The sequence below is a fragment of the Mustela lutreola genome, chromosome 13, assembly GCF_030435805.1.
Source record: "Mustela lutreola isolate mMusLut2 chromosome 13, mMusLut2.pri, whole genome shotgun sequence".
Taxonomy (NCBI): Eukaryota; Metazoa; Chordata; class Mammalia; order Carnivora; family Mustelidae; genus Mustela; species Mustela lutreola.
Genome location: NC_081302.1, coordinates 77,811,350 through 77,827,369, shown reverse-complemented (window position 1 = coordinate 77,827,369; position 16,020 = coordinate 77,811,350). Strand labels below are relative to the sequence as shown.

Below are 16,020 nucleotides of genomic sequence, written 5' to 3'. Positions count from 1 at the left end.
AAAATAAATGCACTAGAACTGCATGCATTAATAAGGAGGCAGCTCAAAAGCTAAATGGTGAACGAAAAAAGCAAGTCATAGAAGAATAGAGAATATAGGATTCCAATAATACCAAGTAGAATAATACATAAAATTTAAAAATGTGTAGAAACACATAAAATTGTGGTAGACCCTTGCACCTTTTGAGCAAAAGAAGGGAATTACTGACTTAAAATTCACGCGATGTGCACCTCTCGTAGGGAGGAAAGGGGTGTGATCAGAGAAAAGACACAAGGGCTTCTAAGATACCGGAGAAGGTTTGGCTCTTAATTTGGTGGTGGATACACAGGAAGTGGTCTCCTTACTCATACGGTCTAAGCACTCTTTTGAATGTAAGATATAGTTACAATGATGAAAAGCAAAGCAAAGAGAAAGCAAAGGTGAGCATTTAGACTGAAGGGACACACAAGGTCTTAAGCAGTATAGATACAGATCGGTCCACATATGGACATAGTGGAGCCCGATGACAGAACATCACACGCACAGAGAGAATCTTCAAAACACGGAAAAGCACTTATCAGCAAGGAGAGATGCCAGCAGCTACGTGAGTGACATCTTCAAACTAGGCAGCCCGGGGACTCCCCAGCTGTCCGGCATCTACTCCGTAGCCCTCAGTCTGTGGTCTTTGCTGCCCTACCCCGCAGCAGAATCCATTCTCTTAAAAGTCAGCCGTGACGCAGACTGACTGAGGGATGTGTTTACAGCCAGTCACCTCTCCAGGAATGTTCTCTCAACAGGGAGATGTTTTCAGCTGGGAAAAAACGTTCCTGTTGTCGGGCAGTCTGTTTCGCTGGAAACAAAATTCCACATCCAACCCCTGGCCTGGAGACCTCCCTGAACTCAAGGGGCAGTGGTGCCACCTCTGACTGGGGCTTGGCCTGGGTCTGTTTTCTGACGATGCTGTGCCTTGGCACTGAGGACTCTCCCAGTCCCAGCCAGCCTGTGTCTGGGCAGGAGGAGGTTTCTCCCTGGGTACAAAGGCTCATGGAACCTCAGAGTTGAGAAGTCCCTTCTGAAGCATCTGGACGCAACCTTCTTGTGAGGTCGGGCCCACAAGCCTGGCAAGCCCTGGGTTCAAATCCTGCCTATGACTCAATGGGGAGCATGGAGAGGGGCAGGTTCTTAAAGCCTTGGTTTCCTTCGGAGTCCAACAGAGACAGCATTTTGCCCTTCCTCATGGGCTTGATAGGGGGATTGACTGTCATGATTCATGCTCTCAAAAGATACTCAGTAATCCTCAGCTTGACCTGCTCAGAGTAGCCCCCTGGGAGCACGTTGCCATCGTGGGCTCTGGGCCTCTGCCCTACTGTGTCCCTTCAGCCTGCCAATCCAGACTCCCCTGACCCAGTCGTCCTTCCAGAAAGCCTTCCTGCCCGCCAGTATGGGATCCCACTACACTGGTGCTCACCCATCAGACCCAGGCCAGCCCTGGGGCAGGACGTCCCCCAGAGCTAGTGTCCTGGACATGGACAGTCCTCCGTGTGGAGACTGGCAAGCTGGAGCCCGCTGTGCTGCCACCTGTTTTTAGAACAAATATTGGGGTGCCTTGTGATGGGGCTCTTTCTCCCCAAAGCAGGGAAATGAGCTGCCCCCAGTTCCATCACGCCTGTCCCACTTTTCCCCCACTCTGGAACCATTGGTACATAGCGTCTTAGGACTCCTTGACTGCCAGGGCCCCAGAGCCTTTTCGTGGCTGGGGTTGAAAATGTTTGATGGAGGTCAGTTTGGTTTTTGATGGACCTGCTGGTGGGATGAAGCCTGGGCACTCTCTGCAAGCCAACACGAAGCCTGAGCCCCTGACGAGTAAGGCAGCGCACAGCCCACGGCCGCCCTCCCCTAGTGCTCAGAGCTCCCCTTTCTCACGGAGTCCCACTCGCTGGTGTTTCTCTCTCTTCCTGCAGGGAGAGCCCCAAATGCCCTCTCTCTGAGGACCTATCTTGTGTGCCTGGTTAGCTCCATCTTCTGGCGGGCAAGACCGGAGTTACTGACGACGACCTCTATTAGAGCGTCAGATCAAGGGGACTCCCCCTTACCCGACTCTGTGGGAGAGGAGGGGTGTCAGCAGGAAGCCCGGCCCCCTCTCTCACACAAGCTTAACTTGAGGGATACCAAGGATGGGGTTGGCAGGGTCAGGGGGTCACAGCCAGAAGATCCTGAGGGTGTGGATGAGCTCTGTCCAGTGCCAAAGGCCCTGGTTGAGGCTCTGTCCATCCTGCAGCTTCCATGAGCAGCCGATGTGCATTGCAAAGGCCTCCCTTGCTCACACAGATCATGTGGCTCTTGCTGTTGCCACTAAAACTCCATCTGCATGAACACTTGTCTGTCACCCGCTGACCGGCACTGTCCTTGGAGGTTCGTCCCTGAGAGGATGGGGTTCAGCCAGGAAGGACAGGGAGCAAGCCGAGAGGAGTGGCCTGGCCTGTGCCCCTCTGCTGGCCTGGAGCAGGCTCTGGTTGCTCCAGGGAGAGTCTGGGTGATTGAGCCCGGGGGGCTGGAGTGGCGGGAGCGTGTCACCGGACAGGGCATGGGTGAGGTGGGTTCCAGGACACGGGCCAGGGGAGCATCTGGGAGAGGACCTATGAGGGCGCTGTGGGCAGCCTCCCCAATGCTCTATGGTCACTCCCAGGGCCCCGACGTCATCACTGCTGGCTTGTCCTCCTCATGATTTCAGGTCTCATCTATAGAATCCCGGATTCCTTCTTTCCAAAGCAATGCTTCTCCCTAATGAAGACAGCATAGAGGAGCCAGCAGCCAGTCCCCTAAAAATGTGGGTAAAGCGTGTTCCAGTGTTTACTGTTTACAGGAATCATTCCTAAAGAAACAGACATTTATGGCACAGACGTGCTTATCGCTTACACTTTGAGAGTCAAATAACTGGAAATGAATTAGTTGTTCAACAGAGGGGTTTCCTGAATGCTGTCACTGAGAATGCCCAAGGGGACAGAGCGACAGTGTCTGTCCACTGAGGGGACATAAGGAAGAACAAGAGCACAGCCCCGGAACCTTCCCCGGCCCACTCTGTCACATACATGTGCGCACATGTGCACACACACACACACACACACACACACACACTACACTGAGGGTAAGGTGGAGAAGAAGGATGCCGTGTATTATAGGGGATTGTTCATCGGTAGAAGGAACATGCCTTCCTTTTTTCATCTTTAAATCATTATTTACTAAATAAACATAGTCTGGATAAAGCCTAAAGAACTCTTTTATGACCTAACTTGTTCGCAAGAAATGAGAATATTGAAGATATAATTTTAATATTTGATAATATGCCCATTAGAATAGTTGAAACTTAGACTATCCAGAAAAATGAAAGCATGTAAAGGTGTCTCATGGACCCAGACATTTCTCTCATGGTTTCTGCTTTTCAAGGCATGCTTCTAAATGGGAAACCTAGCTCAGAATGAAAACAGTTCATTTGGGGGCTTCCCGTGATCTCTGTTCTTTCAGGAACATTGCTATGTAATAAAATGTTATTTGTATAACAAAGTTTGAAAAGAGGGGAATCACACTTATGTTCTGCAGACACACACAGAAGGCCATATGGTAGGATTCCAGGCAGAGGAAAATCCAAGGCGAGGTGAAGTGGCCTAGACAGAGAGCAGAGCAGCGGTTGCAGGGACTGGGGGAGGGACAGAGCAGTGAGCGATGAAGACTGCGGGTGTCTCTGTGACGGAAACGTCGTAGAACGACATGGTTGTGCAACACTCTGGATGGACCTAATGAGACCTCCATATCCCACTGCAAAGGATGCAAGTAAAATGTTATGTAAACTCAAATTCTACTTTATTTAATTAAATCTAGTATGTAATTATATACATATACACAAAACAGAAGAAATACAAATAAAGCAACGAGGGCGATGGGAAAGACATGCTTTCTGGTTGTAGCAAGCACGAGGTGCTGCTCAGGAGCGGAGCCCGCTTGCTCCACGGAGGCAGGGGGCGGCAGCTCGGGGACCGAGCCCGCTTGCTCCACGGAGGCAGGGGGCGGCAGCTCGTGGGCAGGACCCTGCTGGTCATCCAGGAAAGTCAAAAGGCCTGGTGGCTCTTCCGTGGCAGAGAAGTGAACGAGGGCCCTGACGACCATCTGCCCTGGCCCCAACGGGTCAGGGGGGGTCACTGGTCTTCCCAATCCATAGTGAGCTGCCGCAGCAGGGATGGCGGGGGCCAGCTCAGGCTCCAGAGGTGCAGCGGGTGCCAGAGTGGCTGCTGGAACAACTTCCCGAGACACATCCTGATCTGGCTCTGGGGCCGGTGATGTAGCTCCAAGAAGAGAAAGCATCATCAGCTTGATTGACTTCCCTTTTGCCTTTCCCTTTCCCCACCACTCAGCGTGGCCTGCGCTCAAGACCTAGCCCCTGGAAGGTGTCCCCAGCGGAAGCCCATGGGGACAGGGATCTGAGACGACTCACTCCTCTCAGCCCAACTACAATCTATGGAGGCTTCCTCAGGGTGGCCCACCCTGCCTCCTCCTCAGGCCCACATCAGTCAACCCCAGTTCTCCTCACCCCCAGCCTCTGGCTCTGTGGTCTCAGCGCGCTGCCTTTCTGGCAGCAGAAGCTGGGCACGGCGCTGCAGGTCCGAGCCCGGCACATTGACCTGCAGGTAGGCCAGTACAGCATGCAAGTTGGGAAACTCTGGAGGCTGCACAAAATCCCCTGGATACCTTTCCACCCACATATCCAGGATGGCATAGACGGCCCTGGGGACAGACATGGAGGCAGAGAAGTCAGAGGACAGGGTATGCATCCAAACCAATATCCCAGGGACACCCTGTGGGAACCTGGGTTCCTGGGCTTCCAGCTCCTGTCCGAGACCAGTCGGACTCCTTGTCCACCTGCGACCTGGCAGTCCTGCCTGAGACAGGCCTGCTCCCACACGGCAGGCTGGCCAAAAGCCTCTGGGAGTGGGAGTCCTTGATCAATGGGGGGAGCCTTTCTGGACTTCTTAGGGGAGCTGGACACACTCCTCAGTCTGTCTCCTTGCCCACGAGCCACTTCAATTCAACTGCATGTGCCCAGGGAGGGGTGGTGTCTGGCCTCTTAATTACCCTCACTGCACTCGCCTCTGCTCCGTGAAGATCCAACCGAGGAGGGAACAAAGGGACTCTGTCTCTAGCCAGGCCTTCCCAGGACCCTCCCCGTACCTCCACCGTTACCTCCTCTGCCCGTTCACTAGGTGCCATGAGAGTGGGTCTGTTTCCACTGACACTCACCTCCCACAGGGTGTGGGATGCCTGCTTCTCCCTGGGCTCTACTGGGTCACCAGTCTCCCGGAGCCCCCTCTGAGCACCCAGCGTGCAGGTGCCAACAGACTGCTGTGCGATGGTTCCTAAATCCTGCGTTCTGGGTCCCAGAATTGGGGCAGAGAGAGGGCTGGGAGGGGGCAGGGATGGAGCATGACCCTCTCAGGGGTTGAAGCTGTCCTCCAACCCCCTCTGCTCTCCCACAGTGCTCACACACCTACCCCAGTTACCCAGGGCACCTTCCCAGTTTCCAGTAGAAGCTCTCAGACGTTTACTCTAAAGCAGGAATCACAGAGGTGTGCGTGAAGGTCCAGTAGCCCCTCGAACTCACAGTACCCTTACTGCCCTGCTGGAGAGGGAAGGCCCTCCTGGAGCAGCCAAAGCTTACTCACATGTTGCGCTGGTCCTGGGGTCCGCCGACCTCATCATAGCTGGAAGAAACACATCCGAATCTAGAGGAGGCCAGGGGGCATCACATGAGATGTCTGCGGATGTTGGCTCTCACCATCTGACCCTTGACTAGCCTGCAGCCCTGGGGTGCTCTCTGTTCTGTGCAGGGATCCCATTCAGCTCTGAGACAATCGCCTCCACCTACTGGGGCTTCCTGAATGCTTGCTGAATGAAAGGGCCCCAACCAGCCCATCACCGACATCTGAGTTGCCCTGGCCCCTGCTCACCCTCAGGGATGCCTGCTCTGGATTCACCCACACACAGACCCCAGAAGGAATCTCAGCTCTCCCTTTCAGTGGCAGAGGAGCCCAGCTCAAGATCACAGTGAGAGTCAGGAATGAGGCAGAGGTTTCATCATGAGGGGCACAGGAATGAGCAAAGAGCATGCCCACAGGCCCAACAGCAGACTTTTCCACTGGCGCAGGCTACCGAGTGTTCTTTCCCTACAAGACCCCACTGAGTCCCTATAATACCTCTGCCCCAGTTAGGAGCAAGGGAAGCTTGGGGAAGCTTGGGGTCCTGCCAAGTCTCACAACCAGGCATTAGCCAAATCCCACGGAGCAGTTAGGGGCAGGGGAGGGTGCTCACCTTGCAAAGAGGAGGCCCAGCACCTCCTGGGTGGTAGCAAAGCTGCGGTATATTTCCAGAAACGTGTGAACATAGTTTAGATCTTGTTTTAGGACGGCAGTCATCAGATAATCTATTCCGGCCCCCAATGAACTGGCACGAGTGTTCCATACTATCGAGGTCTTATTCCTCTTCCTCGTTGAGCCATTTTCCCCCTGAGGTGAATCAGAGGAGACATGAGTCAGTGCTGTGGCCACCAGGAGGGTTGGGGCTTGGAGGGCAGAATGAGCCCCCAGATCTCAGGGACTTAAGCAAGAGGTGGGACAAGAGAGCCCAGAGTCTGGAAAAGAATCAGGTGACTCAGTGTCTCATTGGGTTTAGCCTAAGACTTGGTTTTGCTTCAGGTCATGCTCTCCGTGTCCTGAGGCTGCGTTCCTCGTAGGGCTGTGTCCATAGGGCAGTGTCTGCTTGAGGATTCTGTCTCTCCCTCTGCTTCTCCCCACACTCCCCCTGCCTCCCTCTCAATCCATCCATCAATCAATCAATCAATCAATTAAGAACTCTTTAAGGAAGGGATATCTGGGTGGCTCAGTGGGTTAAAGCCTCTGCCTTTGGCTTAGGTCATGATCTCAGGGTCCTGGGATCGAGCCCCGCATTGGGCTCTCTACTCGGTGGGGAGCCTACTTCCCCTCTCTGTCTCAGCCTGCCTCTCTGCCTACTTGTGATCACTGTCTGTCAAATAAAGAAATAAAATTAAGAGAAAGAAAGAAAGAAAGAAAGAAAGAAAGAAAGAAAGAAAGAAAGAAAGAAAGAAAGAAACCTTAAAGGAAAAGAGAAAATGTTCTGGTATCCATACAAAGAATTGAAAAAAATGATGTCTGAACTTGCTAGTATCTCAGGTCCTTTTGTGAGCGGAGTATGGATAGTACGTCCCTGCATGAGTGGCATGGATCCTGTGATTTCTGATGACATAGCCCCATTGTTTTTATTTTTTTGAAAGATTTTTTATTTATTTTTTTGACAGAGAAAGAGAGGTCACAAGTAGGCAGAGAGGCAGCCAGACAGAGAGGGGGAAGCAGACTCCCCGCTGAACAGAGACCCCCCCCTCAACGTGGGCCTTGATCCCAGGATCGTGAGACCATGACCTGAGCTGCAGGCAGAGGCTGAACCCCCTGAGCCACCCCGGCACCCAACATATCTCATTCTTGAGACGAGAACACAGACGTTTTAGGTGAGAGGGCTTAGGATAGGAGGGCACGGAGGCTGTAGGATGCAGCACTGTTCATTAGCCACAGAAGGGGATTATATCCAGTCCTGCCCCTGTAAAGGGCTAGATGCCGGTGATAAATGACTGGCCTTCTGGACTGCCATGCAGGGCAGTGAGGCCCCTGATCCTCACCCTAGGGGCCCCAAAGATGTGTTCCATCAAAACAAAAGCACAGAGCAAGAGACAGAGTACCATGGGCCCCATGTCCCTTTGGATCAGAATCTCCCAACTCACTCTAGCAAATGATCATTTGCAAGATTTGTATAACCTGAGGAAGGACTGTTGGGCCAATGGAGACACCTGGGAACACGAGTTAGGAAAATGCCTAGGCCAGGGCAAAAGGAGTCTAGATCAACGGGATGAGACCTGGTCTAAAGTCTCTTTAATGATACTCCTATAAGTATGTGGACAATGGCTGTGCTTCTGTCCAAGGCGTGAACCGGACCATGAGGGCCAGTTTGGGGAAGTGATGGGATGCAGATTCACGGGAGTACAGGACTCTAGGAGGCCAGGCTGGCTTCTAGGAAGTGGGGCCCTTGGTGCTGCATGGGCGCCTCAGGGGTCGGGTCTCCCGAGCACCTGCACTCACCCTGAGCCAGCGCCAGACTCTGTTGGCCCTGTGTGGCTTCTTGTTCTTCGGGGAAGGAGAGCAGCGGATGTCGACATTCAGCTCCTGCACCATGTCCTCTGGAGCGTTCTGTAAAGACAGTGCCCGGCAGCCAGGCAGGAGACCTTAGAGCCCTGTCTGGAGGCGTTTGCTAGTCTTTAGACCCAGGGCGCTCCATTCCAGACACACCACAGCCCAGGTGGCAGAGCCCTCCCCCAAGGAGAGAAACGTGGCCCAGCTTCAGGGCCTTGGATGTGCTCTGGCACAGCTAAGAGGCACCTCAGGAATCCCCGGTGCACCCAGCCCACCATGACATTGGTGTGAACAAGAAGGGATCACCAGGGTATCCACTGTGCTCACCCTCCTCCAGCCCATGGGCGGGAACCCCCACATATCCCTCCTCCCCTCAAAGTCCAGAGGAAGGAATGGGGCTTCCCTAGGACGGTTCAGAGGGGTGGGCATCGCCTAGTCTCCTCAGTAGTAAGTACCTTATGGCGTCTCCCTCGAAACATCCTGAGGCATCGCGGGGGTGGTTTCAGCCAACTTCTGCAGCATGGGAACAAGTCATTTTCCTGGGGGTTCTGGTACCCAGAGCCCCGGGATGTACGTAGACAGGACGAAAACATCTTTCTGTGTCAGACGTTTCTGTCCAAATAGCCCTGATACCGGACTAGAGTGTGGGTCCTGGTTGCAGGGGTTACAAGTTGTGGGCCTTTGTGATCCAGGCAGTGACATCACTGCCTGTGATCCCCTACCGGGGCCCACTCCTGGTTGGACCCCTACACAAACAGTGCTCCCGTCTGCCATCTCCTCTTCCCCCTTCTGCATGCAAGGACACATCTCATCTGTACACAGTGACCCCAACACACCCCTCGGAACAGGCCCCCAGGGAAGGTCTGGGAGAAGCTAGGTCCCCAGCTTGCAAACACACCTGGTTTCAGACACAAGTCTCTATACTTACCTGGTTTGGACCTTAGATAAGCCGTTGTGCCTGACAGGGATGGTCCCTTCTCTGCAAAATACGGATGATTCCAGCATGTCTTTCTATCAGATGTCCACAGGCATAGGTTGGATAATAGCTATGATGTTAGAGGAGTGCTGTCACAGGTAGGAAATACCTCCCACCCAATTTCCTCCCTCCTATCAACTTCTTGGAATCTGCTACTAATCAGATCCCACCCCACAGTCCCTCCTGGGGTGTGTGTGTTTGTGTGCACAAGCACACTCGCTCCTGTGTGCACACATGTGTTCATCAGTGCTCATATTCTGGAGTCCCAGAAGATGACAGCCCCACCTACAAAGGGCTGGGTAGTAGCTTTTCAAGAACTTAGGCTTCGAATTTTCAATGAAATCCCTTAGTAAGGGACTGACCTTGGCCCTTGGCCCTTGGCCCTTGGCCCTTGGCCCTTGGGTGGGAACAAGTTATGCGGATGATAGGGCTATGGATACATCCAAGGGGAGGCACCTACCTGAAGGAGCCTACTGCAAAGTTTCCATCGACAGCCAGGTGCATGATTGAAACACTTAGGTGTCTACCCCTGTCTGGGACAATCCTGGCTTAAAAGTGTTCAAGGGGTGAAGTGGGGTGATATCCCAGGGGTGACAGCATGATCTCAGGATCCCGGTGGTCCCCAGAAGACCAGGTGGGGCCCGAATGCTTCAGAGTTCCCAGACATCAGTTAGGGAAAATGGCTGAAAACCATGAAGCTATGTCCTGGCTTTCTACTCTGTAAAGCCCTGTACTCCGAATCACAGCATAGTTGGGTGATCACTTTCCTGGGAGAGGTCCAGAAGAAGCAGGAGCTTGGTGAGACCTCTGACACCTCGCAGGTCTGGTGTTGGTCTGTGTCACTGGAATCCATAGAACCTGGAGTGGGTGGTTCCCACCTCCTGGGTGGCTCTGCTGGTTAAGCAACTGCTTTCAGCTCAGGTCATGATCCCGGATTCCTGGGATCGAATCCCACATAGGGCTTCAGCTCCATGGGGAGTCTGCTTCTCCCTCTGACCTTCTCCGCTCTCATGCACTCCCTCACTCAAATAAATAAAATCTTTAAAAATAAAACAAAACAAAACAATTGGAATTGGAACTCAGTCACGCGCCTACGATAAAAATGCCTCGTCCCTGGCAGGGTGAATGCAGAGTTCTGACAGAATCCGAGGACATAAGACCGGTGGAACGTTTTTTTCTGTGCGGGCTCACTGAAGAGCTGGGTGTGAATTTTCAGCTCTGGGGTAGGGAGCAGGGTGCGGTGACAGTCACCTCAGCCATTGGTGCTGCAAGCCTTCAGGGAGTAAAACAGCGGCACTTGCTGGAACCCAGGGCCCGTCTCTGCTGCTTGGGCCAGCTGCAGTTGCACCAGGGGAAGTCCCCCTGAGGATCAGGGCAAGAGCCCCTCCCCTAGAAGGCCATCACGAACAGCTCACCCCTCTCAAGTTCACTGATCAGAGAGGGCTGCAAAGCTGCAGAGCTCAGGGAAATCACTAGGTAGCATTCTTTGTATTTTTATTTTGTAGGCTTTTGTTTATTTTTTTCAGGTTTTTCTTACTTTCATCTCCTTTTAAAGAATTCTTATTTGAAAGAGAATGTGTGGGGGGGTGTGGTTGGGCAGAGGCAGAGAATCTTTTTTATTTCTTTATCTTTTTAAGATTTTATTTATTTATTTGACAGAGAGAGATCACAAGCAGGCAGAGAGGCAGGCAGAGAGAGAGCGGAGGAAGCAGGCTCCCCGCTGAGCAGAGAGCCCGACGCGGGACTCGATCCCAGGACCCTGAGATCATGACCCGAGCCGAAGGCAGCGGCCTAACCCACTGAGCCACCCAGGCGCCCCAGCGGCAGAGAATCTTCAAGCAGACCCCCTGCTGAGCACAGAGTCCAACTCAGGGCAGGATCCCAGGACTCAAAAGATCAAGACCTGAGCTGAAACTCAACAACTGAGCCACCCAGGCTCCCCTCCAAGAGTAGCCTTAAGTCAGAAGAAATTAAAATTAGATCAATCCTAAATATGCATGAATTTTTAAAAAGAGTAGGAGAAGGAAGAGAAAGAAGAAAGCCAAGAGCAGCGAGAGAGTAGTCAAGGAGTAATATGAATTTTACTAAAGTGTGGCATGAGACAAAACTAGAAAGAAAGAAAGAAAGAAAGAAAGAAAGAAAGAAAGAAAGAAAGAAAGAAAGAAAGAACTTTATTAGTAGTATCTCTGTGGTATGACCAAATGTGCTTTGTTTTTATAATACATACTTGACAAAATGTCTTCCTATTATTTAAAGCATGCATGAATTATTTCAATTTTAGTTTTAATATTTAAAGAAAGGGTGTTATATAATTTACTTTCTCAAATGTCTTAGGACTTCTGGCAGGAATCCTCCTCAACCACGCTGCATCGCCAAAGGTCTTGGAGGTGATCCTTGACTGTGTTCTCGAACATGAACCAGTAATAGTCGACATTCCTGCATCGTGTTTGTTTCTGTTATTGTCCTTGCCACAGTGAAAAGTACTTATTAATTTTCTTATGTACATATTAAGTGTCTCTTTCTGTCTCACTTATCAACTCCAAAAGGGCAGTCACCTTTTCTGTTTTATTCACCAATATATAATCAATTGCCTAGCACAATGACACATGAGGTAGGAACTCAATAAATACCTTTGAATGAATAAATATATAAACCAAGAAAGTGAAATCGTATCACAGAGTTTGGAAGTGTAATCGAAGTGTAATCGAAAATGTATAAATGCAAATAAAAATTGATTCATTGGAGCAAATGGTTGCCAATTTGTCATCACAAAATGGGCCATTAGTGTCCAAATTGTTTTTTTTTTACTGCTTTCTCATTACTATTTTTCACTAAGATTTGCTATTCCCAAAACATAGCCGTATCATCTGGGAAAAGAATAAACAGTTGTTTCTGATGTAGTGTAAACTCGTGAACCAGCACGAAGGTGAGGCAATTGATGCCCCCAGAGCACACGATGTCAGGAGACACTCACGCCTAGGTTTGCGCAAGCCTCATCCATGAACCTTCATGACCCTGAGCGAGTGCCTCCTTAAATTTTGTACCCTAGGGGCCTCCCTTGTCCCATTCTGGCATCTCTGTTAGTTTATCTATTATTTGTTCTTTCTATAAACTTGTCCTTGGAAGAGAAAAGAGTACATGTCCAGGCTATGTCAGCTTGCCAACAGCAGGTTCATGAATGTCCTTCTTTTCATACACAGATTTCTTTCCCATCTCTTGACTGCCTGCCAGACCCACAGAACAAAACCTCCAGGTTGGTTAGGGTGATCTCTTTCCTTTCCTCCAGTCCCATACTGCTCTTTGGGACCAAACTGACTGGCTGCACTAAACATTTTTGTTATCCAACCTTAGCTGGTGTGTAATGAGACTTGTTACTCTGCTCTTCCTCACTCTGTGCAGGCCAGAGTTTACCAATGAGGTGCTGGGTCTCAGTGCATAGACCCCTTTCTGTGCCTTCAACATACTTTATGTTAACTACTTCCCAACATTTAAAATTGCCAATTTTACATGAAAATCCAGATGTACAAAATCTCAAAAATGGAAAAAAACCATATTTTTCAAAAAGACTTTCTTTTATTAATTTTAGAGAAAGAGAGAGAGGATGTGCACGTGCATGAGTTGGAGGAGGGGCAGAGGCAGAGGGAGAGGAACAGACACCTAAACAGACCCCATGCTAAGCAGGGAACCCTACATAAGGCTTAATCTCACCACCCAATCATGACCTTAGCCAAAACCAAGAGTTGGTGCTTAATCAACAGAGCTGCCCAGGTGCCCCATACAACACATTAAAAAAGAAAGAAAAAAGAAATTAAAAAAAAAAAGAAAATCTGACAAGATTTTTCTCAGTGTCTGTTTGTTAGGAAAAAGATTACCATGCCCCTCACAAATTAGAGAACTGGTTTAACATACATCTCCTGGAGACTTTCTTAACTTCCTTTGCTGACCTTCTTCGGGATGGGTTCTAGCAATTTGCTTCCACACAGCCTCTTTCCTTGCTGAATATGCATCAGCAAATGCCTTCTGTGTACATTAACACTATTCCCCAAATACTTTCTCTCCATCTAGACACAGGATATGGACTGTATATCTGATTTTGTTTGGACAGATCGGGCCATGGAACTAGTTCTAGCAATGAGTGATGAGTAGAAATTTTATATTTCTTATGGCTGAGCATTTAATTGTTAGTGCGAGCCTTTAGAGATCTCATTTTCCCTCTTTTGTGACAGGGAACATGGAAGGTAAGAGAAGCTTTCCAGCCTGTGTTCCTCAATGGCTTTAATGAACAGAATTCCCTGCCATTTTGCAATGGACATGTAGTAACACCAAGAAATAAACTTTTGGGGACACTTGGGTGGCTCAGTTAAGCCACTGCCTTCAGCTCAGGTCATGATTCCAGGGTCCTGGGATTGAGTTCTGCACTGGGCTCCTTGCTCAGTGGGGAGCCTGCTTCTCCCTCTGCCTGCTGTACCCCCTACTTGTGTTTTCTTTCTCTCTTTCTGACAAATAAATAAAATATTAAAAAAAAGAAAGAAAGGAGGAAAGAAACTTTTGTTGGAACTGTTTGTTGTCACCACAAAACCTAGTCTATCTTGACTGATAGGATGCTCTTGGTCACATCTATAGTTTTGTTTCTCCTTTCAGATTTAATCAAGCCCAATGTTTTAAGAAAATCAAAGGCAATTATGTCACAGATTGCCTTCTCAGAGTTCTAAGATGTGAGCAACAGAGAGAAAAAATAGCACTTGATGCGGCTATGTGGTTTGAGAAAAGAATTTATAAAATTGACTTTCTATTCCAGAATGTTCTTTGCAATGATCATTGTTTTTCCTTTCGTAGAATATTAGGCAATTGTGTTAAACATGAAAATACACTCAGAGGTTTTTGTTTGTATTGTGTAAGTGATTTTCAGTATCATTATTAGGATTATATAGAAATACTTTTGTAATATGTGTTGTTCCTATATTTCTTCATGGAATCTTATTAAAATCCAGTTTTTCCCAAAGAAACACATTTCTATTTAATGATGCAAATCAATGGAAAAATAAGATGTGACACTTCAAAATTCACTTTACACGTCATTGTTAAAGGCATATATCTATTCCAAATGAGGAGATGCAATTCTAGTTCACATAGCCTCAGAAGTAATTAGATACTACTACTAGTATTAATAATGCTACAACTATTCACGGGCGAAGATCAACAAACCCAGTCACACCTAGTTGAGGTGCTTTGGAATCAGAGGCAGAAGAGGGAGCAAGATTATGTGGGTCCCTGTTCTCTCTGCATCCTTCAGAGGAAGGCCTGCTGGACAGGGGGCTAAGAATGGACTTGACCATAGGGTTGGGTTCCTTCATAGAGGTTGGATTCCAATGCCATGGGAGGGAACATGGACAGCAGCCTTTCTCAAGGTCTCCAGTGCCAAGCAGAGCAAGCTTGGGTGCCAGATATTCAGAGGACTGCTGGTTCCTGAGGAACTTGGGGGCCCCAGTGCAACTGAAAATTGACAGTGGGTGCAGCTTAACCCATTGGGAGAGGTGTAGCCACGAAAGGACACTCATGCAACAACCTGACTGCCCATACCCACACTGCCATGTCGTAGGCACCCATCACAGGCTAGCCAAAAATCTAGGTGCTTTATACTTGCTAGCTCTTACCTTCACTATCACCCTTTAAGATGGATATAATTATTTCTAATTTTACAGATGAGGAGAATGAGGCTCCAGGGAAGTTAGGTTACTTATCTAAAGTTAGCTGACTTCTAAATGGCAGAATCAGGATTTAAACCAGGTTGTGCTCTTTTCCTCTGTGTTTACTTATATGATATGATATTACCTGATACGATATTAAATAAATACAATAGGAAAATGGCTACTGAAAATACAATTCACAGTATTTTAAAGGTACATAACTTTTAAAATAATCACTATATTGATCAAACTACATCTTCAAAATGGACCCTCCCTTCCTCTAGCCAAGACACCAACAATGATGACACCTCTATTGCTTTTTGCTGAAGAGTGGCACTTGAAACATTGGAGAGAACCTAGTGCTTGCCAGAAGTCAAGGCCTTGCACCGGTTCTGAAAAGATCTAAAAAAATTTGAGAATGTGGAGTTGGTGGTTGTGGTGGTGGTGGTGGTGTGTGTGTGTGTTTATGTGTGTGTGTGTGTGTTGTAAGGAGGGATTGCCAGAATTGGGATTACAGTGAATAGTGAATGGTCTTGACTACTTTGGGGCCTGAGATAACTCCAAATCCAAGGGTTCCCTCAGAAAATCCAGGGCCATTCAGATGGCCTTAAATATTTTGAAACGAGGGAGAGTACCCAAGACAAAGAGAGAAATCACTGGAAGCTCCTGTACTGACCTGTCAGGTCTTCTAAGACACTTGCAGCCAGTAACTACCCATAGTGAATTCTGAACTCCCTCAGAATTCAGGAATGCAAGCTGAGGTTTAGTGACCTCTAAGAGCTGAGGCTCCAGCCAGGTGGGACATCTCCCCCACCCACCACAGGCAACTGTGTTCTTTAGAAAAGAGCAAGGGGCATGAGCTCCAGACACCTGTTAACTACAGCCTGTTCTCATGCCTCAGAACTCCATACATGAGAAAAATAAACTGGGTCATCGCTGCTGGTGTAGGGACTTTGTGTCAGGTTTTAGGGGAAAAAGATGGGCTTTAATGTAGCAGGATGATCTGTCATCATTTTCTGGAAGCTAATTATAAGCCCGAAACCAGAACATCGCCGATTTTGGAATCTCCTCAGAGGATAACAGAAAGCTGACAAAGGCTAGCTTTCAGCTTAACTTTGGGCAAATGGTCCAACAT

At 49.1% G+C, this 16,020-nt stretch overlaps 1 protein-coding gene across 2 annotated transcripts; it reads right to left on the bottom strand.

Moving 5' to 3' along the window:
- Positions 1 to 3,815: 3,815 nt before the first annotated feature.
- On the bottom strand, positions 3,816 to 12,690 carry LOC131813819 (ral guanine nucleotide dissociation stimulator-like). 2 transcript variants are annotated; one of them, XM_059144310.1, is made up of 8 exons: positions 11,516 to 12,690; positions 9,151 to 9,268; positions 8,678 to 8,735; positions 8,172 to 8,279; positions 6,337 to 6,530; positions 5,691 to 5,750; positions 4,562 to 4,755; positions 3,816 to 4,316 (listed from the first exon to the last, which is right to left on the bottom strand). In XM_059144310.1, exons 2-8 carry the CDS (start codon positions 9,225 to 9,227, stop codon positions 3,838 to 3,840), a joined length of 1,170 nt encoding a protein of 389 aa, XP_059000293.1. In that variant the 5' UTR covers positions 9,228 to 9,268; positions 11,516 to 12,690; the 3' UTR covers positions 3,816 to 3,837. The 2 variants fall into 2 exon arrangements, with proteins under 2 accessions (XP_059000293.1, XP_059000292.1); XM_059144309.1 differs by lacking the exon at positions 11,516 to 12,690 and adding an exon at positions 9,659 to 10,335.
- Positions 12,691 to 16,020: the final 3,330 nt, after the last annotated feature.

What these genes read in the sequence shown, in the direction of transcription:
- LOC131813819 (XM_059144310.1), bottom strand. Translation starts at nt 9,227, where the DNA reads ATGCTGGAATCATCCGTATTTTGCAGAGAAGGGACCATCCCTGTCAGG. An exon ending in GAGTCTGGCGCTGGCTCAGG is followed by an intron (nt 6,531 to 8,171) that starts GTGAGTGCAGGT and finishes GATTCACCTCAG; the next exon opens with GGGGAAAATGGCTCAACGAG. An exon ending in CCCCAGGACCAGCGCAACAT is followed by an intron (nt 4,756 to 5,690) that starts GTGAGTAAGCTT and finishes GTCTGTCCCCAG; the next exon opens with GGCCGTCTATGCCATCCTGG.